Here is a 21,231-nt window from a genome sequence, read left to right as displayed (position 1 = left end):
TGAGTGATCCGAGGCAGAAACAGAAATTACCTTTGATCCTACCACCCGAAATAATCGTTACTGTTCCTGTGTTCGAACGGATGCACGATTATTTCTGAAAAGGTCTCGCTTAGCAAACTTCGACTTCAGTATTCAGCCTATTCTTTGCCCGAACATGTTTCCCCTCTATTGCATCTATGTCCATCTGTGACTAACCTGTGGTTCAGGCCAGGCTTTGACAGACAGACAGACAGACAGACAGACACACACACACACACACACACACACACCACTCAGGCCAGCTTTGACAGACAGACAGACAAACATACAGACACACACACCCCTCAGGCAAGCTTTGACAGACACACAGGCAGACACACACACACACACACACACACACACACACACACACACACACACACACACACAGACCTCTGCCCAGTGATCTGCAATCACATGCAAACACTTGTCTCTGTCTCTCGTGTGCTTGGGGCCTCAGGCCAAGCTTCAACAGCTACACACACACACACACACACACACACACACACACACACACACACACACACACCTCTGCCCTGTGATCTGCAATCACATGCAAAAACTTGTCTCTGTCTCTCTTGTGTATTTGGCCTCTACCACCGCCCCTCTCTCCAAGAAACAGCTAAGAATCCCTCCCAGATTGCCAGTCTTTGACCTCTGGCCTCAGGATGTGATTAGAAGAGCCTCCCACCCTTGTGGTCAAACTTGCTTCAGTCCCAGGCACCCCATCACCTCAAGGTAATGGACAGACCATGGGCCGGACCCTGGGAGCAGCTGCTGAGGCCAGGCCTCCCCTCTGCACAGTTGCTCCCCAGCGGGAGGCCCTGGCAATGAGGCTATTTTTATCTTCTGGGGAGCTTGCCTTCTGAGGCTGAGCAGGCTGGAAGTCCTGGAACTTGATTTTTCTCCCCAGGGCTGGATTCCAATTACTGTGAGATAAATTCTTTCCCAGTTTACATCAACCTCAAAGATTCAGGACTGCTACTTGGGACTGAGAAAATGTCCCACCTAAGAACAAATAAAAATGGTGACAGAGGGGCCGGCGAGATAGCATGGAGGTAAGGCGTTTGCCTTTCAAGCAGAAGGTCATCAGTTCAAATCCCGTATCCCATATGGTCCCCCGAGCCTGCCAGGAGTGATTTCTGAGTGTAAAGCCAGGAGTAACCCCTGAGCACTGCCAGGTGTGACCCAAAAACCAAAAAAAAAAAAAAAAAAAAGGTGACAGAGCAAAATATCTGTTGCCACTCTGTTATAAGTTATCAAAGGCACGGTGCAGAGGCTGTGTGTTCTTGATAATCCCAGAGACTAGGCTTTTGGCTCTTTTGTTTTTATTGTTTTTTCCCTTTTTGTCACTCCCTATGGTGCTGTGGGTGACTGCCAGCTTGATGCTTTGGCTCCCTGAGTGCTCAGGGGACCATGCAGTGCCAGGTTCCTAACCAGACCACTACCTCACAGATGAAGGATCTGGAGAGTTTGGGGGGTATGAGTAGTGGTAAAGGCCAGAGAAAAGGCAAGGCAGGAAATTTATAAAGTACTCTGCAAGAGGGTAGGAGCAGTCTGCGCTGGGACATTGGATGTGCTGATAGCCTTAGAGCAGGACAATGCATGTAGCTTGCAGGTGGTACTGTTAAGATTTTGCAGCCTAGTTGTACCCATTCTGCTGCACATTTTCCTGATGTGGTTTCCCACAGTAGGAATTATTCCTACTGCCTGAAGTAGCAAGATGTTCTGAGAAGGGATGTGCCTGTGGTCAGTCAGGCTGCACAACTGAATGCAAAGTATTATTTTGTAAGCCCACTTTGCAGCCCACAGCATGCGCTCCAGCCCTTTGGGCTATCTGCCCTGCCAGGAAGTTTCTTAAGTGATGGAATGTGGTTTTAGTGGCTCGCAGCCCCTGTTTTCTCAGGGAATCTCTTGTCAGCAACTTGAGGCAATCTGATGCAAACCGGACACAAAGCTATCTGTCACGACTGCCTGGGTGCTGGTTCTTGTTCATTAACCTTGGAGAACTTAAACTCATAAGTCTTGGTTTTCTCATTCAAAGTAGGTGTGAGAATGGCGTACCTGATCACAAGACTGATAGGATTTCCAGAGTTATTCTTGTTATTAACCTGTTCCCTCTAAGTTTCACTTTGGTTAAGTTTCAGCACCACCACTGGACATATAAAATATTCATGGTTCTGGAATTCTCAGGAACTTCACTCAAGGATCAGGAAAGAGGGGTGAGAGTGCTAGTACAGCAGATAGTACAACAGTGCTTGCCTTGCACAAGGCCAATTTGGGGTCAATCTTTGACACCCTATATGGTCCCCTGAGCCCACCAGAAATAATCCTTGATCGCAGAGCCAGGAGAAAGCCCTAAACACCCCTGTGTCCCAAAACAAACAAACAAAAAAGGACAGGAGGGAGGTAACTCAGCAGGCTGAGCATATGCTTTTGCATGGTGGAGAACCAGGTTCAGTCACTGGCACCTTTTAGTCTCCCAGGAATAATTCTCAAACATTTCCAGGTGTGTCCCTCCTTCCCCAGGAAAAAAATAATTCATTCTATAGCACCATGCCTGGCATAAGGGGGAATTCAATACTCTTGTGCCAGACCTTGTCCTGGGGGGCAAGAAGAGGGTGTTCATTCCTGCCTTTAAATCTCACAAGAACAAGATGAGCTGTGTCCACTCTGCTTGGGGGTGTCCTCGCCTTGTGACCTCATGAGAGCAGAGCAAACAAGGCCACCCACATGAGAATTGTACCTACTGCCCTGGTCCTGTGAGGATTCCCTTCCCATGCCCACCCCATGTTAAAGTCTCTGAGTCTAAGATGAGAGGAGCCCCCTGCACTGCTCCTACCTGGAGGGGGTTGTAGAGAACTTTCTCGAGGACTTTGGGTCACAATGCTGAGCAAGATGTTCCCTGAAGTACAGCTGATAAATGTTCATGGTCTTATCAGTGCTTTGAAGGAAAAGTCAAAAGTTCTCAAAGTGCAGTTCCCAGACTAGAGTATGATCATCATCTGGTAACTGGTAGAAAGCAAATTCCTGGCCCAGAGAGGTAGTAAGTCAGTGAGTAAGGCACTTATATATGTTGTATGTGGCTGACCCATGCTCAGTCTCCAACACTCCTTATTATCCCCTAAACTCTGCCAGGAGTGATCTTTGAGCACAGAGCCAGGAGTAAAACTCAGAGCTCCACCAGATATGCCCCCCCAAAAGTAAGGCAAATTTCTGAACCCCACCCCAGACTATTAAAGGAGCACCATCAGGAGGTTGAAATACAAAAAAGCTGTTTGCAAATGTCATTATTTGTTTGGGAAGTTTCTGTCCCCTAAAGAGTACAACAGAGCTCTGGTGCTGGTGCCAGCTGATGCTGGCTTCTGCTGACAAAAAGCTGACTCTGCTCTCTTTCCTTCAGACAGCTGTAACTCTCTGCTCTCCCTGATTGCCTTTTACACCTTCAGTCTGTCCCACCCAGCCACCAGAACCATCCTGTTACACTCAACCAGATCTTGTTATTCCCTGATTCCTGCACTGCCAAAGGTTGTCCAAGGCAGATTTCACTCTATACCCTCCTTCCTTATTGATATTTCTGCTCTCCTGCTACCTGGCTTCCTTGCAGTACCATAACAATTCTCTGTCTGGCCGTGGGTTCACATGGTTTCATCCCTCAACCTATTGCAAATCTACACTCAAATGCAAATGACTAAATAAAACAAAAAATGTTAAACTGCCAAGATGTGGGTGTCAGGTAGGTTAGCTGAGAAGCTTATAAATGATGCTGGTTGGAGAACTGGGGAGCCAGGAACATTGTAGACAATAAATAGAGAGCTAGTCCCCTCCTGTTTGAATCACCTGGTCTCTCCGGCTAAGTGTCTGGTGAAGGGAGATTTGGGAGTAGACCTGGTAAAGTTGGCCAGGAGCACCTCCACTCCCAGGATGTAGCCGTTTTATCAACCCCACGAGGCAGCTGCCATGCTGCACCTGGGATCCAACTAATATACTTGACTAATTTGGGGGGATATATCGCCTATGGAAGGTAAAGGAAAATTTGTAGACTATGTGGTGCCAGGGATCAAACCACGGTTGGCACATGCACAAGAAACATCTTACTATAACCCCTGTACTATCTCGCTAGTTCTAAAGTCTGGTCTTTTATCTTAGATAAATCTAACAAATCTCTATGTCTTATGTGTTTTGTAACTAGTTTTTAAAAAGCACTGCAATTAGTCATTAGTCCCCACCCACCGACCCCCAAACCCCCAACACACAGTGCTTTTATACTTAAAAAATTAGCTCCTGGGGCCGGAGAGATAGCATGGAGGTAATGCGTTTACCTTTCATGCAGAAGGTCATCGGTTGGAATCCTGGTGTCCCATATGGTTCCCCATGCCTACCAGGAGCAATTTCTGAGCACGGAGCCAGGAAAAAACCCTGAGCACTACCGGGTGTGACCCAAAAAAAACTACACACACACAAAAAAAAATAGCTCCTAAGAATTTAAAAAAAAAAATTAGCTCCTGTGAGGCCAGAGAGATAGCACAGCAGTAGGGTGTTTGCCTTGCACTTGGCTGACCCAAGATGGACCAGGGTTCGATCCCCAGTATCCCATATGGTCCCCCGAGCCAGTAGTGACTTCCGAGCATAGAGCCAGGAGTAACCCCTGAGCGCTGCAAGGTGTGACCTAAAAAACAAAACAAAACAAAACAAAAATCAGCTCCTCAATCCATCTGGAATTTATATATGGCATATCACATAGCTTAATTTTTTCCTCATTGAGAGGCATTTGTCCCAAATACTGTTTATTGTATGTATTGAGTACATTCTAAACTATTTACACTGTAAACAATTGTTTTAGAGTTTTCAAGAGATAAACAGACCAAGAAATTATCTAGAGACCAATAAATAGAGGAGATTTACTGTAAGAATCTGCTCACAAGATTATGGAGGCCAAGAAGTTCCAAGATCTGCCTTCCCTAGGTCAAAGAACTGGAAACCAGTGATTTACATATCCAGTGTATATCCAAAGGCCCAGGAAAGGCAGGACAAAGTATACATTCTAGCATGAGGTCTCAGAACCAGGAGGTTAGGAGAAAGCCTCAGGCTGAGTACTTCTGTAGAATTAAAGAGGGTCAAAGAAAATTTGCCCTTGCTTCTGCTTTAGGTTCTATTCCAGCCCTCGGTTGACTTTGTTGATGGTTCTGGTAAATGTAGCTTTAGTTCTTTTTACTATTTTTGTTTGTTTGTTTGTTTGTTTGTTTTTAGGTCACACCCAGCCATGTTCAGGGGTTACTTCTGACTCTATGCTCAGAAATCACTCCTGGCAGGCTCGGGGTACCACATGGGATGCCAGGACTCAAACAACCAATCTTCTGCAAATGCCTTACCTCCATGCTATCTCTCTAGCCCTAGCTTTAGTTCTTTATAAAATTTGGGCCACATTGGTGGCCAGGGATTACTCCTGTTTAGGATTTATATCTGGCAGTATTTAAGGGACCACAGGGGGTTCCAGTGTTGGAACCTAGGGTGGCAGTGTGCAAGGTAAGTGCCCTACATGCTGTACTATCTCTTTAGTCCTGTTCTCCTCAACAATTTACCATTTCAAATGCTAATCTCTGCTTGAGTCATCCTTACAGTTAGGAAAAGGTTGAGAGATAAAACCGCATGAGCCAAGACCTGAAGTTACCATGCTTGTCTTACATATGGCTCACCCAGTTCGATCTATATGATTCCCTGTGTACTGCCAAATATAACATATATTCAAATGCCAAAGGTCACCTGAGCCAATTCAAGTCCCTTCCAATATTGATTTTAAAAAGAAAGTTATGATGGGCTGGAATGACAACTAAATGCAGTGAATGTATGTTGTATTTGCAGGAGACCTGAATTCAATCCCTGGTACCACATGGTCCCCCAAATACTGTACTGAGCACAGATCTGGAAGTATCCCCCAAACACCACTGGTGTAATCTAAAAACCATACACACACACACACACACACACACACACACACGCACACACACACACACACACACACACTGTCAGCTAAAACTCTAAGTGCTCTTTTGACATACTAACAACCCTTTCTCAATGACTTTTTTGAGATATTTTTTGTTTGCTTTGTTGATTTTTGGACCACACCCAGCGGTACTCAGGGGTTACTCTTGGCTTTACACTCTGAAATCACTCTTGGCAGACTCAGGGAACCCTATGGGATGCCGGAGATTAAACCCAAGTCGGCCACATGTAAGGCAAACACCCTAACCTGCTGTGTTTTCTCTTTCACACACCCCCCTTTTTTTTAAGTGTTGTCATTTTCTTGGGGATCTATAAATGTGAATATCTTTGTATTACTCTTTCTTAAAATACATTGTACCTCTTTACCTTTAAATACTTTCTGTGTGTTTACTGGGGCTGGAGTGGTGGCGCAAGCAGTAGGGCATTTGCCTTGTATGTTCTAACCTAGGATGGTCCTCGGTTCGTTCCCCCAGTGTCTCATATGGTCCCCCGAGCCAGAAGTGATTTCTGAGCACATAGCCAGGAGTAACCCCTGGGTGTCACTGGGTGTGGCCCAGAAAACAAAAAATAAAAATAAACTTTACTGTGTCTTTCCTTAGAACAAACTTTTTTTTATAACTATAGTCATAAGGACATTTCAAAATTAAGATTAAAACAATATTATTTACTATTGGTTTTTTAAAATTTGTTTTGAGGTCACATCCAGCTCTGCTCAGGGTTTACTCTTGGTCTGTACTCAGGAATCATAGCTGATATTTGGGTACCATATGGCTTTCTGGGGATCAAACCTAGGTTAGATGCATGCAAGGCATGCACTTTTCCTGTTAGACTATCTCTCTGGTCTAGTAGTACTTTCTTTTTTTTTTTTTTTTTTTTTTTGGTTTTTGGTTTTTGGGTCACACCCGGCAGTGCTCAGGGGTTACTCCTGGCTCTACGCTCAGAAATCGTTCCTGGCAGGCTCAGGGGACCATATGGGATGTCAGGATTCGAACCATAGACCTTCTGCATGAGTGGCAAACGCCTTACCTCCATGCTATATCTCCGGCCCCCCAGTAGTACTTTCTAATCTAGAGTTCATATTCAAAGAATAAATCATCTCAGTAAAGTCCTTTATAGCTACTTTTTTTTCTGGCCCAAGATTACACATCATATTAATTTATCTTGACTTTGTATTTACTTATTTTGGGGTTTTGGGCCACACCTGGCAATGCTTAGGGGTTACTCCTGGCTCTACACTCAGGAATCACGCCTGACAGGTTAGAGGGACTACATGGGATGGATGCCAGAGACTGAACCTGGGTCAATTTTGTGCAAGGCAAGAACCCTACCTACTGTGCTACTGATCCAACCCGGCTTTTAATTTTTTTAATCTGACCTCATTCTTTACCATTTTGAAGAAAGGTGTTAACTCTGATTTCCTACTGATTAGATTCAGATTATGCATTGTCAAGAATTTTACAAAATGTATGAACTCTCAATGTTTGATATCTATTGGGCCCATGACTGTTGATATTAACTGAGTCACTTTGTTAATGTATTTTCATATACATTTCCTTATTTATACATGTACTCACTTATAAAGATATATTTTCTTTTATAACTGAGAAGAAATTCGGAGAACTATTTTTTGAGATTATATAAATCTCCTCATCAAACTATTATTATCTGAAACTTACATTACCCACTGAAGGTATTCTAACTTTATTTTCTCTTCCATATTTAGTTGACATTCAACCATATGAGAAACTTTTCTTTCTCTTTTCTTTTCTTTTTTTTTTTAGGGGGCCCACACCGGACGGCACTCAAGAGTTACTCCTAGATCTGCTCTCAGAAATCTCTCCTTGCTCGGGGGACCGTATGATATGTTGGAATTCAAACCACCGTCGGTCTTGGGTCAGCCGCATGTAAGGCAAACACCCTACTGCTGTGCTACCACTCCAGTCCCTTCTTTCCCTTTTCTATCTTTTTCCTGGTACCAGACTTGATTCATGAATTTCTATTTTTTCAGGGAGGAAGGGAATATATATATATATATATATATAATTCAAATATATGTAATATATAAATTTCAAATATATATCAAAAATTTTTATTATTTTTATTGTGACCAATGTGAATGACAAGTTTATTACAGTTATATTTAAGGTACATAATGACAGCGAATATATTTTCGAATTTTGAAAAAGCTACCAGCCAGAATTCTGCTTCTGCTCTTCAGATTTCTCTTTCAAAATTAAATGAAAATTTCTCCTTCCCTCTCATTTCATGCTGCAACTGCTACTGCTACAGAAGCTAAGGGTGCCCCATTTAGTTGTTATGCTCTCAGATCCTGGTCTCGGTGCTTGCTTTCATTGTGCTTGCACACACTTTGGTTACAATAGGCCAGAGACTGCACATTTTATATTGACACTAGAGATCCAAACATCAGTGCCCCAGTGGTGTCACACTCCACATATGAGAATGCATCACTCATGCTTCCAAAGCAGAAACTCATCTACTGAGCATCTCTGGATCCCTCATAATATTGATATATAATATTATATATTTTATATACATTCTATATTTATATATTTGTTCTTGTTTGGGTGTGGAATCTGGCTGTCATGCCAGCTTGTTACTCAGAGTTCACTTCTGGCAGTGCTCAGGGCATCTGGTGGTGCCACGAGTCAAACCTAGGCTTCCTGCATGCAAAGCATGTATTCCAGTCCTTTGAGCTATCTCTCTGTTCTACTCCCACTGTCAACCCTGTTAGGGACTCAATCTAGGTCTCTTGCAGATTACTACTGAGACACATCCTCAGCTATGTATTTTTTAAATATATTTTTTATTTAAGTAACATGATCATAGTTGGGTTACAGTCATAAACAAAACACCCCCCTTTCACCAGTGTAACATTACCCCCTCCCCCCTTCCCATCCCCTGCCTGTATTCGAGACAGGCATTCTATTACAGTTATTTGTTTTTAAGTTCAGTAAGTTGTATTTTTTTCCCTAAAGGATAAGAGTAAAAAGAATATAATAAAGGTGTGATAGTGGCAATCGCCGTTGTTTGCATAGGTCCAGAAAAATGGGGAAAATGGAAAAAAAAAAACTTGACCTGACTACAAAAAGGCCTCACCACAGAAGTTTATTGGCATAAGAACGACTCTGGGTTCCAGGCATACCAGTCTGTCCAACTCGAGTCATTCTCCGTGGTCCCAGTGAAACTTTTTCACACTTTAGCTATTGTTGGTATCAGATTCTTATATTTAAAGACTCTGGATTCTGTGCATTTCTATCATCGATGTCAGGCTGATATGGAGCATCCTCTAGTTTCAGCATACCATTCAATGTGGAGCGATCTGCCCTGCATGCAGACTGTTGCTGAGTCGTCTGGGTTTTGGCAGCTCTCTTTGGAGTAAGTCAATCCAAAACAGTGGTCGGTCTTCCCTGGTAGAGACTTGGATCCTGGTAATGTTATAGACAATTGTGGTTGTTTCCATAGACGGTATCCATTGTTCAGGTGTGCGTGGGTGATGCCCATTCTTCTGAGGCCTGAGCCAAATCATTATGCCAATGTTCAGGGTAAAAGGCCTAATTACATTACCAAATTTGTGTTCCCATCTCTATTAGGTAAGAACTTGTTTGCATATGTATTATTTTCCATTTTAATGTGCCTATGCAAAAGAGAAGCAATGCCACAAGATATTGTTGGTGCATCTGGGGGCCGACGAAGAAAGTCCAACATTCCCCGTAACTTGGTACATACAATTTATACAGAGATACTCTTCTACCAAGTATTGCTTATAAAACAGATCTCAAAGGGGGAAAATCAAACAATCAAATAAATCCAGTAGGCAAAATTGTCACTATATGAGGATATTCGAAAAGAGTTATAGATGTTAAGGGAATACATCTGAGATATACAAAGGATACACGTGACCCTTTTATGTTTTAAAAATAGTCAAGAGGGAGGGTGGTGTTTTCGAGACACCACTTTGGTCTGTAATTTGGACAATCGAAGAGAGCATGGAGCCATGTCCTCCCCTTGTTGCCTGCTGGAGCTTCTGACTCCCCGAGAGGCGTTTGCTTCCTAATTGCTGGAAGTTGAGAGTTCAGCAGTCCCTTTCCAGCCCCTTGCAGGAACAAGGAAGCCTGGGGTCTCTTTTAAATTGCACCTCACCGGAACCCACTTGCTGGGACACTGAGCAGTTGTCCATGAATAACCCTCGCTGCCTTGCCCAGCCATATGGCCAGGCAAAGCCCTGGAGTACCGGAGGAAGGAGGTAGAGAGATGCTGGGGTGACCCATGTCCCGCACCCCTTCCTAGGCCTGGTTACAGAGGCCTTTAGCATGGCGGAGGGCTGCCAAACGCCATGCCGGCAGGACCTCCTGGCTCGACTCCCAGGAAGGAAAGCTCAGCTATGTATTTTTATCTTCAAAATACATATAAGGCTGGAGAATTAGTACAGTGATTAAGCTACTCAACTAGCATACAGCTGTGGTTGTAATGCTGGTTCGAATCCCAGAACTATGTATGGTCTCCTGAGCACAGCAAGGTGTGGCCCTGAACAAAAGACCCCAGCTTGGTTCCTGAGCACCATCCAGTATGGCCTCAAAACTGAAAGAAACTAAAAGAAAACATTTGAGATTTGGCTAGTGAAAGCTCCTTCAGCCGATTTCTGTATTCATTTGAGATGTCCTAGCTTTCACTGATTATTGTCATTTTTCGTTTGTTTGTTTTTGGGGTCACACCCAGCAGAGCTCAAGGGTTACTCCTGGCTCTATGCTCAAAAATTGCTCCTGGCAGGCTCAGGGAAATATGGGATGCCAGGATTCTAACCACCGACCTTCTGCACGAAAAGCAAACGCCTTACCTCCATGCTATCTCTCTGGCCCCATGAATATTGTCATAACCAGCTATTCTTGCTTCCTCTTGTACTTTTCAGCCATTTTTCTTAGAAACTTCCATTCTGTTTAGTGGATACTACATTTAGGAACCAAGATTTGGAAGTTAAGTGAACTTATTACTACTAGGATGGCATTGGTCCTACACCCTTTCAGGAGATGGAGCAAAGAAATACCTACATATATATAGATACTATTTCTGCCTCTTTCCTTTTGCGCAGTTCCCTTCTCTGATAGCAAGACACCTGGCTCCCTTTATCTCCGCTGGTCTGACTATTTGCTCAGATATGGCCATATGCTTCATAGAAAAGAAAACTCTTGGCCCGACTTGCTGAAAGCTCAGCACCAGATGCACCAATCTCCATCCTGTCTCCCTACATCCTGGCATGCCAGCCAAAGTGCTGCACCATGAAGGGGAACAAGAGAAAGACAGTTTACTGAGGAACCTGGGCCTGTCATTTAATGCACTGCCTCCTGTGTTCACTGATCAGAGTGCCAGCCACTAATTTTTTTTTTTTTTTTTTTTTTTTGGTTTTTGGGTCACACCTGGCAGTGCTCAGGGGTTATTCCTGGCTCCAGGCTCAGAAATTGCTCCTGGCAGGCACAGGGGACCATATGGGGCGCCGGGATTCGAACCGATGACCTCCTGCATGAAAGGCAAACGCCTTACCTCCATGCTATCTCTCCGGCCCCCAGCCACTAATTTTTAACTATGTCCATTTTTGTTTTTGTTTTTGTTTTTGGGTCACACCCGGCAGCGCTCAGGGGTTACTCCTGACTCCACGCTCAGAAATCGCTCCTGGCAGGCACGGGGGACCATATGGGATGCCAGGATTCGAACCAATGACCTTTTGCATGAAAGGCAAATGCTTTACCACCATGCTATCTCTCCGGCCCACTATGTCCATTCTTAGTCTTTTCTTTTTTTTTTTTTTTTTAGGGTCACACCTCGCTGTGCTCAGGTCTTAATACTAGTTCTGCACTTCGTAATTACTTCTAGTGATGCTCAGGAGACTATATGAGGTGCTGGGGCTCAAACCTGGGACAGCACATGCAAGGCAAGTGCTGTTCTCATGGTACTATTGCTCTGGCCTGCCCATTCTGCTTTTTTTTTTTTCCATTCTGCTTTTCAATTAATCTTTTTTTTCATGTTTTTATATGGATGATTTCATTTAGTTTTCAAAGTAATCCTACGGTATGCATATTAGTTTCCCCCTGCATTTTAATTTTTAATTAATTAAATCCCTACCTTAGAGATTAGGAAGCAGAAGCAAAGACGAGGAACCTTGCTGAACATAATCAGGATCAACCCTGGCTCAATACCTAAGCACAGAACTTTGAGTAGCCCCCTCATCACTCAGAAAAGGGTGATGGGGAAAATATAAAAAACAGAAGAGGGTAGATGGTGCAGCGTGCAGAAAAGCAGCTGATGTCAGACGTCAGTGCCTGATGAAGTCTCCGGGCACACTGACTTGTTCTGATAACACCACAAGGAGACATCTGGTGTTTGTTTTTCTCATCTGTGATTAGTTCCTAGTTTACCATGAAGCACACATTTTTAAGAAGCATTTCTTAAATTATTAGGGAAAAAGCTAAGGAAGAGGTAAGAGAAAGAGTTAAAAGTTCTGTGGAAAACAAGATGGAGTTTGTATTTCACAATCTTACACAGGGGAGCGTGGTGGGACTCTTTGACATTTAAATATCATTGATTTGAAATTCCACCTTTGCTTCTGATCAATTTCATATCCACAAAAAAATTTCATACCCACAAAAATAACCTTGTGTTCCTGAATCTGCAAGCTCCAATTTCTTCCCTTTTACCTTTTTTTCTTAAACACTGAATAAAAAATATCTAACTCTATTTTTTAATCATTGCCCTTTTATTTTCAAATAAGTTTTATTTAGTTAGTGGCTAGCAACATACCATACTCCTTTTTTTTCTTAACTTTTTCAAAAGTTAAAAAAGTAGGTTCCAGAGGAAGATGGTAGAGGTTAAGATGTGTCATGCATACAGATGATCCTGGTTGGATCCTCAGCACTACATGGTCCCTGAAGCATCACTGGGTACAGTTTGGAGGCCCGAAGCACCTCCAGGCTGACCTGGATGATACCAGGCTCAGCAAGATCTGAGCAACATTGAATCCTAGTGTCCACACAGTGAACCACCAGCCCAGCTGGCAGAGACTGGGTGGGTGGGCTACCCAGGCCTTCAGAGCACCACTTTTATTTAAGGGGTGGACCCACAGCTGGTTGTGCTCAGGACTCATTGCTGACTCTGCACTCAGGGATCACTCCTGTCAGAATGCATAGGACTATATGGGGTCCCCAAGATGAAACCCAGGTCGTCTATATGCAAGTCACCTTACCTGTTGTACAATCTCTTTAGCACCTTTATTTTTTATTTTATTGACTTTTGGGCCAACCAGAGGTGCTTAGGGCTTCAGATCTTTCTACTCCTCATAGAATAGAGTTTCCTGGGTCCTGGCAGAATATGTTCTTAGTCTGTTGCACTAGCTCTCTCTCCACATAGGCAGAGTGGCCTGTTGTCTTTCCTGGAATCCCCACTTATGATATTTTCCTCTTTTTCCCCCCAATAAAATCTCTTGTTTGAGTCAATTTTTTATTATCAAAATACTCTTTTTCTAGCTGGCTGGCACCCTTTCTGCTCTCAATTCTATATCCTAAACAGATCAGAACACAGCCCTTTACTGCTCAGGTAAGGAATTTTTCCTTGGGGCCGGAGAGATAGCATGGAGGTAGAGTGTTTGCCATGCACGCAGAAGGACGGCGGTTCGGATCCTGGCATCCCATATGGTCCCCCGAGCCTGCCAGGAGCAACTTCTGAGCATAGAGAGCCAGAAGTAACCCCTGAGCACTGCAGGGTGTGACCCCCCCCCAAAAAAAACCAAAAAATATTTTTTTCTTATTTGGTGGGTAGAGAGGGCAATGATCACAACGGCAGTGCTGGATGACATACACTCCTGAGTTTTGAGCCAGAGTCTCCAGCATGCAAAGCATGACCCTCATTAAAGACATAGGGGAAAGGACAATGGGGTGGAAGTGTTCTATGTAAGCTCAGAAAGGCACAAATCTTTCTTGAGAAGGCATAAACACTCTGACAGACAGAATCTGAGATGGTAGGTGATAGCCACTCAGTCCCACTCCCAAGGCCTTCCTCAGTTCTCTGCCCTCCCTCAACTACACTCCTCACTCTGGCTTGCATGCAGAGGAGTTTCACTCTTTTTTCTGCCTCCACCCAGGTGTTTTGCCAAAGACTCTTGTGCTCTGGAGGAATGCATGCCTCAGGGAGAGTTGCAGCTGTGCTCTGTTATGATTTTAAATATCAGACCTCCCTCCCACTCTGCTATAATTATAATTGCAACTATAATTCAGATAGATGACTGAAATATGCCAAGAAGAGGTTTTATAGTTAAACAAGTGTGCCAGTTGTATCAATTCGGTAAAGATTTAGAGAATGGGTGGGAGGGAAGAGGATCAGAGGCTGGGAAGACAGTTATTGTGATTTTCCCAGTAGAGTTGGGACTTGAATAGGTCAAGACAGTGAGATGGGAATGGAGGACCTGATAAAATGAGAGATTGATGGGTTAGGCTAGGATTGATGATCTTTAAATAAGCTTAGGGCAGGAGAGCAGGGTCCCAGAGTAAAAAATATGTATTGGACAGTCAGTTATGAAAGATGGAGAATGGTGTGGGGACTTGGGTTCTGAACTAGGAGGGATGCCATTTTGTAAAGGCCACATGTCAGGCTTCTCAGGTTCTGAGCAGGGAGAGACGCTGTTTTGTAAAACAACATGGTGTGAGCCACATGCTAGGTTTCCTCAAGCCTGTTTCTATTATTTCCACCCCAAGTTACCTGTCCATACCAGGTAATCAAGGAAGGACACAGGGAGCAGTAGGTAGTTACTCCTAGACCATAGCCAATCATTTTAATTTTAAAGATTATCAAAACATTAGAACCTCCCTATATCCCTTCCCTTGGACCTTGGGTGGGGTTCATCTCCTTCTAGAGATGGCCCTAACCTGCCATTTTGGGGGCTGTTGGCAGACAGATTAAAGTTTTGCTCAACCTTACTTCAGTTGTATGGTCTCATTCTTCAACTTTGGACCCTAACAAACAGTAATGTTAGTAGTCTTCCTCCTTCTCCTTGTCCTTCTTCTTTCCATATCTACTAATGATCAGGGTCATTTGATCAGTTATATAACAATAAGTAATAAAACTTATGAGCTATAATGAGACCATTAAATTCTATAAGGGAGATAAGATTCAATTTTCCAGCATATGTACTATAACTTTCTTTCTTTTATATATATAATTTTGGTTTTTGGGTCATACCCGGCCAGCGCTCAGGGGTTACTCCTGGCTCTATGCTCAGAAATTGCTCCTGCCGGCTCAGGGGACCATATGGGATGCCGGGATTTGAACCACTGTCCTTCCACATTCAAGCAAACGCCTTACCTCCATGCTATCTCTCCGGCCCCTATACTAAAACTTTCTAAAGCTTTTACAGATAGCAAAATTTTTTTTCTTTTTTTTGGGACCACACCCGGTGATGCTCAGGGGTTACTCTTTGCTATGAGCTCAGAAATTACACCTGGCTTGGGGGTCCATATGGGATGCTGGGGGATCAAATCACGGCCCATCCTACGTTAGCATGCACAAGGCAGATAAATGCCCTACCGCTTGCGCCTCTGCTCGGGCCCTGAGCAAAAATTTTGATAAAATAAATTTATTTATTTATTTATTTATTGTTTTTTTCTTTGGTTTGGGATCACACCTGGCAGCACTAAGGGGTTACTCCTGTCTCTATGCTCAGAAATCGTTCCTGGCATGGTAGGGGGATCATATGGGACCCCAGGATTTGAACCAGAACCAACATCCTTCTGCATGCAAGGCAAAAGCCCTACCTCCATGCTATCTCTCTGGCCCCTGATAAAATTTAAATTCTGAAATAGGGATTTCAAGTTGGGTTACACTGTGTTTGAACTTTCTGTAGAACAACATCCTGGCAGAAATGTCTCACCTGTAAACCTGAGCCTCTGCAGAGATGTATATACAAGCTCTCTGAATATGAAAGTGGCAGGAGATATTAGGTGATTTATATGATTAATCAAGAAGTTTTTATAGCATGAGATAATGAGAGGACTAAGATAGGACCAGGGCTGTGGCTCAAATGGCAAATTAAAGAGCATGTCTTGCACATCTGAAGCCCTTTCCAATCTCTAATGTCACATGCTCCCTACCCTCACCAACCAACCAATACAAGATGTGGCACTGGTGGACCCCAGAGCACCACCAGATGTGGCCTACACACAACTGAAAAAGAGGAGGCTAAGATAAAATTTAGAGATGTGTTCATCAAAGGGACTGGGGAGGAAAAACAGAAATGAAGGGATCACCTTAAAGGACATAACTCACATGACAAGTGGATTAACTAAAATCCATTTAGGGAAATAAGGGCACACAGCTCTGAAAGGGGAATTACAGGATGGACTGGAGGGCAGGAGAATCATATCGCTTCCCAGGAATTCTCCCCAACATAAACATGGGACTAGATCATAATCTGGAAAGGACATAACAGTGGAAGAAAGCACAGGTCTATTTTCTGAAAGAGATAACCTTTCCCCCACCCCCAGCAGCCTCTTATCTTCCAGTCAGATGAAAGATAGAAGAGGTTTCTCCCAGAGAATCTGATCAGAAGTATTGATCTAATGATACAGGCATACCTCCTTTTATTGCACTCTATTTTACTGAGCTTTGAGGATACGGCATTTTTTACAAATTGAAGGTTAGAGGACCATTTTGTTAACTAAATCTACTGGGGCTATTTCCCAATAGCATTTTCTTACTTTGTCACATTTTGCTAATTCTTGCAATATTTCCAGTGTTTTCATAATTACTAGATTGGTTATAGTAATCTGTGATCTTTGATGTCACTGTTGTCATTGTTGGGTCACCATAAGCTGTTTCATATAAGATGAACTTAAAAGCTTTGCTCCACCAACTAGTTATTATTCAGCCTCTCTCCCTCTCTTCAGGAGCCCTCATGGGCCAAGAGCTGTCTCGGACTAAACCATTAACCAAATTGTGAATGCAAAAGACAAGTTGTTATAGAAATGAAAAGACCTTGAGTTTATCTGGTGAACACATGAATGATTGCTGATATGAAGAAAGTGCTAATGGCCTGGATGGAAGAGCCATCCAGCCACAACATTCCCTTAAACCAAAACTTAATCCAGAGCAAGAGCCTTGAAGAATAAATATGAGATGATAGTTGTCTGTTGGCCAAGAGAGCTGTCAGTCAGAGATTAGATGGAAGACTCTGGGAGCAAATTCCTAGGAAGAAGGCATGGTTTAGAGATAATTACATAGAAAGTCACAAAAAAAGTCATGGGAAATTAAACTAAGGCGGAGGAGTGCAATTATTAACTCAAGGGAAAACAAGACATCGTTTTAGAAAGGAAAGGCAGTTCAGGTATATTATAGGGCTCGTGTGTGAATAGTATTTATCTTGTTTAAGAAGTTGTCTAAGAAATTGGTGAGAGGGTGGGAAAGTTTATAAGCATGTGAATCTTTGATTAACTCAACCTTTCTCTTCCAAAATTAATTTTCTAAGGAGGTGAAGTGAGGGAACTGGAGAGAACCAGGGAACATTGGTGGATTTGGTGCTGACATTGGTGGTAGGTTTGGAGCTGGAACATTGTAGGCATGCAACTTTATTATTAGCAATTTTGTAATCATGTTGTTTAAATAAAAAACTAAAAAAAATCTTTCTCTTCCATACATGGGAATCAGTAAGGCTTAAAAACCAAGAAAGACTATGTGATTCTTTTCTTTTGTTTGTTTTGTTTTGTTTTGTTTTTGTTTTTGTTTTTGGGTCACACCGGCAGTGCTCAGGGGTTACTCCTGGCTGTCTGCTCAGAAATAGCTCCTGGCAGGTACGGGGGACCATATGGGACAACGGGATTCGAACCAACCACCTTTGGTCCTGGATCGGCTGCTTGCAAGGCAAACGCCGCTGTGCTATCTCTCCGGGCCCTGACTATGTGATTCTTATTTTTTAGTAATATAGAAGAGAATGGCAAAAGAATTGACTGGAGGATTAAAGAGCCTAGAGCAGAAACTCACTGCTTTTCTAGTGCTGGAGAGAAGCAGCTGACTTTATGGGGGAAGTAGGGAGTAGGACCACATCCTACATTGCTCAGAGGCAATTCCCAACTCTTGTTTTGCCTTGCTCAGGGGATCATATGGTGCTGGGGATATCAGGGGACCAGCCCACGTGAATGGGTCTGAAGTAGGGGTGCCATGAGAATTAAGAAAACAAGATGTGTTACCCCCATCCCTCATTCTTCCTTTGTAGCCTTACCTGATAGTAAAACCTGCCCATTTCTGGGAGGGGTCTTTGGCAGGTAACAAAAGCTTGCCTGAGGAGGACTGGAGGAGATTGACTGGGAGATTGAGGGAGATTCAGCAAGGAAGGAGCAGCAGGAGCGGAGATGGCTGAAAGAGGTTGGATGTCAGGGCTGACTATGAACCCAGCGTAAAAGGCTTAAACTTAGGAGCCACATGTGGTGGCTAGGGCCTTAAATAAAGCTGATGTCTCCTGAAACCTGACTGATGTCAGTCTTCCTCGCTGCCACCCTGAACCCTCAGACTTGCAGGCTGAAGGGATTGCAGACGCATGGCCTGGGCCAGCTCCTCTCTATAACCCATCACCATCCAACCCCATCCAGGGCTGTTATTCAACAAAGACGAACATAATAGAGAAAAGTCTGGGGTTAGGAAGCTCACAGCCTTGTAGACTGAGAGACCTGATGCTCCATCACTTTCCATATTTATTTTCTTAGACCAAAATCAAAGGAAGAACAAGAGCAAACATTGATATTTGCCTATCTATGCTAATCTAACCAAATTAATCTTTAACATATCAAAGGACCAATTGATGATGCAGAATTCTCTAAAGTGTGTTTATCTCCCAGAAATCTCTGTGAGAGGAAGTCTAGATAAGTGTTACATGGGGCCAGAGTGGTAGCACAGTGGTAGGGCATTTGCCTTGCACTCAGCTGACCCAGGATGGATGAGGGTTCGATCCCCGGCATCCCATATGGTCCCCCATGCCTGCCAGTAGTGATTTCAGAGCACAAAGCCAGGAGTAACCGCTGAGTGCAGCCAGGTGTGGCCCAAAAAACAAACAAACAAACAAACAAGCCAAAAGAGTGTTACAGGATCCCCATCAAGGAAGCTTTTTCACTCTGGTGCAGGCTTTCCAGGAAGTAAAGGTCCCAATAAAACACTTATCCAGTCTCTCTCCTCAGTCTATCTAACAAGTCTTTTTGACTAAGTGTAGTATTTATATTTATTATTTTATGTACATTATTATATGATTCAATCAAATATTAATATAATAATCAAATATACACTATATTATTTATTTATGTGTATATATTTAACTAAAATATCTGACAAAAGACCAAACCAGATTGATTCTAACCCTTAAAATGCTATGTACATATATCTTTATTAAAAATAATATATATGTATATATATTTAGGAACCAAAATAATTCAAAATAATTCAAGGTGCTAGAACATAGATTTTGCACGTGAAGGTGTGGGCTTGATTCCCATAGTCCTTAAATACCATGAGCTATGGTCTCCAAACAAAACAAGATTAAACCTTTAGGTTCATATTAACTTTGAAAGTAAATAAATGTGGGGCTAGAGAGATAGCACAGCGGTAAGCATTTGCTTTGGACACAGATGATCCAGGAAGAACAGTGGTTTGAATCCCGGAATCCCAAATGGTCCCCTGAGCCTGCTAGAAGTGATTTCTGAGTGCAGAGCCAGGAGTGCTAGTGGGTGTGACCCCAAAAAAAAGAAAGAAAGAAGAAAGAAAGAAAGAAAGAAAGAAAGAAAGAAAGAAAGAAAGAAGGAAGGAAGGAAGGAAGGAAGGAAGGAAGGAAGGAAGGAAGGAAGGAAGGAAGGAAAGAAAGAAAGGAAAGAAAGAAAGAAAGAAAGAAAGAAAGAAAGAAAGAAAGAAAGAAAGAAAGGAAAGAAAGAAAGAAAGAAAGAAAGAAAGAAAGAAAGAAAGAAAGAAAGAAAGAAAGAAAGAAAGAAAGAAAGAAAGAAAGAAAGAAAGAAAGAAAGAAAGAAAGAAAAGAAAAGAAATGAAATGAAATGAAAAGAAATAAATGCAATGACTGGACATCAAAGTGAAGGGAAACTTGCCCACTTGTGATGAGAGAGAGAGTAGCCTGGCAGACCGTTTCAAATAGCATTGATTTCAAACACACTCACTCGCAAGACAGGATAAAACATGAAGCATTATTTGTGGCAGGCTAATAGCCCAAGACATCAAATGAATAGTGTGCTCACCATCAACTACCACAAATGCCTGCTAGCAACAAGAATGGCAGCCTTCTTCATTTATCATTTCAAAGAAGGTCTATTCTTGGATGGATAAGAGACAAAACAGTCTGGAAATATACACAGGCTTTAACTGGTTTCCACTGGTGTGTGTGTGTGTGTGTGTGTGTGTGTGTGTGTGTGTGTGTGTGTGTGTGTGTGCGCGCGCACAGACAATAGACTATCTGTAGCCTCTAGAGTCTAAGCACAGTTTTCCTAAGAATTTAAGAGCTATAATCTAGTAGGGTCAAAAGCTTCACACACAAAACTTCATTTTGATCTCATGTACCTAGTGAAGTAGCTTCACTACTGGGCCCAGTTTTTAGGAGAAGAATATGGGACTTAAATATGTGAAATAAATTCATCAAAGTAAGTTGTCCATGGCAGAGCTAGGATTCAGAATGAACTTGGGTTGAATCCCAAACACAGATGGTGCCGTTGAAAAGTGGCAGGTCCAAATCCCATTCAGTTACAGGGCCTGCTTTCTAGAAAGCAGCAATGTTTGGACATAGCAAATGAAATGCATCTACTCTCTGGGAGGTCTGTTAGCAGCCCAGAGCTGTGTGGTTGGAGCAGGAAGGTCTGGAGCAGAACGGTTGCCAGGTCAAGGCCCTGGTTTGGGAGCTCTAGCCTAACAGAAGCATAAAAAGTGTTAAACAAGAACCCTAACCATCTGCAAACTCAGGACATGCTTTTCCCTAAAGTAATTTGGAAACAGTTGAGGAATTTCTTAACTTCAGAATGTGTTCAATAAATTTTGAAATGAGGTATTCAGTACGTATTCTTTAAACTTATGCCAAAGAGCTGTCAACTTAGATCACAAAAGATCATAACATTAAAAGTTCTTGGCTCTGGCAAGATTCTTCAAGTCCCGTGCATTTCCCTACTGAATTCTTTCACA

General features: G+C 42.9%; 1 protein-coding gene across 1 annotated transcript in view; it reads right to left on the bottom strand.

Annotated features, from left to right (window-relative positions):
- RYK (receptor like tyrosine kinase) overlaps positions 1–21,231 on the bottom strand; it is a 144,321-nt gene that overhangs the window by 92,137 nt on the left and 30,953 nt on the right. Inside the window, exons 3-4 of the mRNA XM_049775616.1 lie at positions 1,671–1,762; positions 770–947 (exon numbers count right to left, since the gene is read on the bottom strand). Of these exons, the coding sequence (XP_049631573.1) occupies positions 770–947; positions 1,671–1,762 (270 nt within the window). The remainder of the gene's footprint in view (positions 1–769; positions 948–1,670; positions 1,763–21,231) is intronic.

The sequence above is a fragment of the Suncus etruscus genome, chromosome 6 (genome assembly GCF_024139225.1).
Source record: "Suncus etruscus isolate mSunEtr1 chromosome 6, mSunEtr1.pri.cur, whole genome shotgun sequence".
Taxonomy (NCBI): domain Eukaryota; kingdom Metazoa; phylum Chordata; class Mammalia; order Eulipotyphla; family Soricidae; genus Suncus; species Suncus etruscus.
This window is presented reverse-complemented; position numbering and strand designations above follow the sequence as displayed.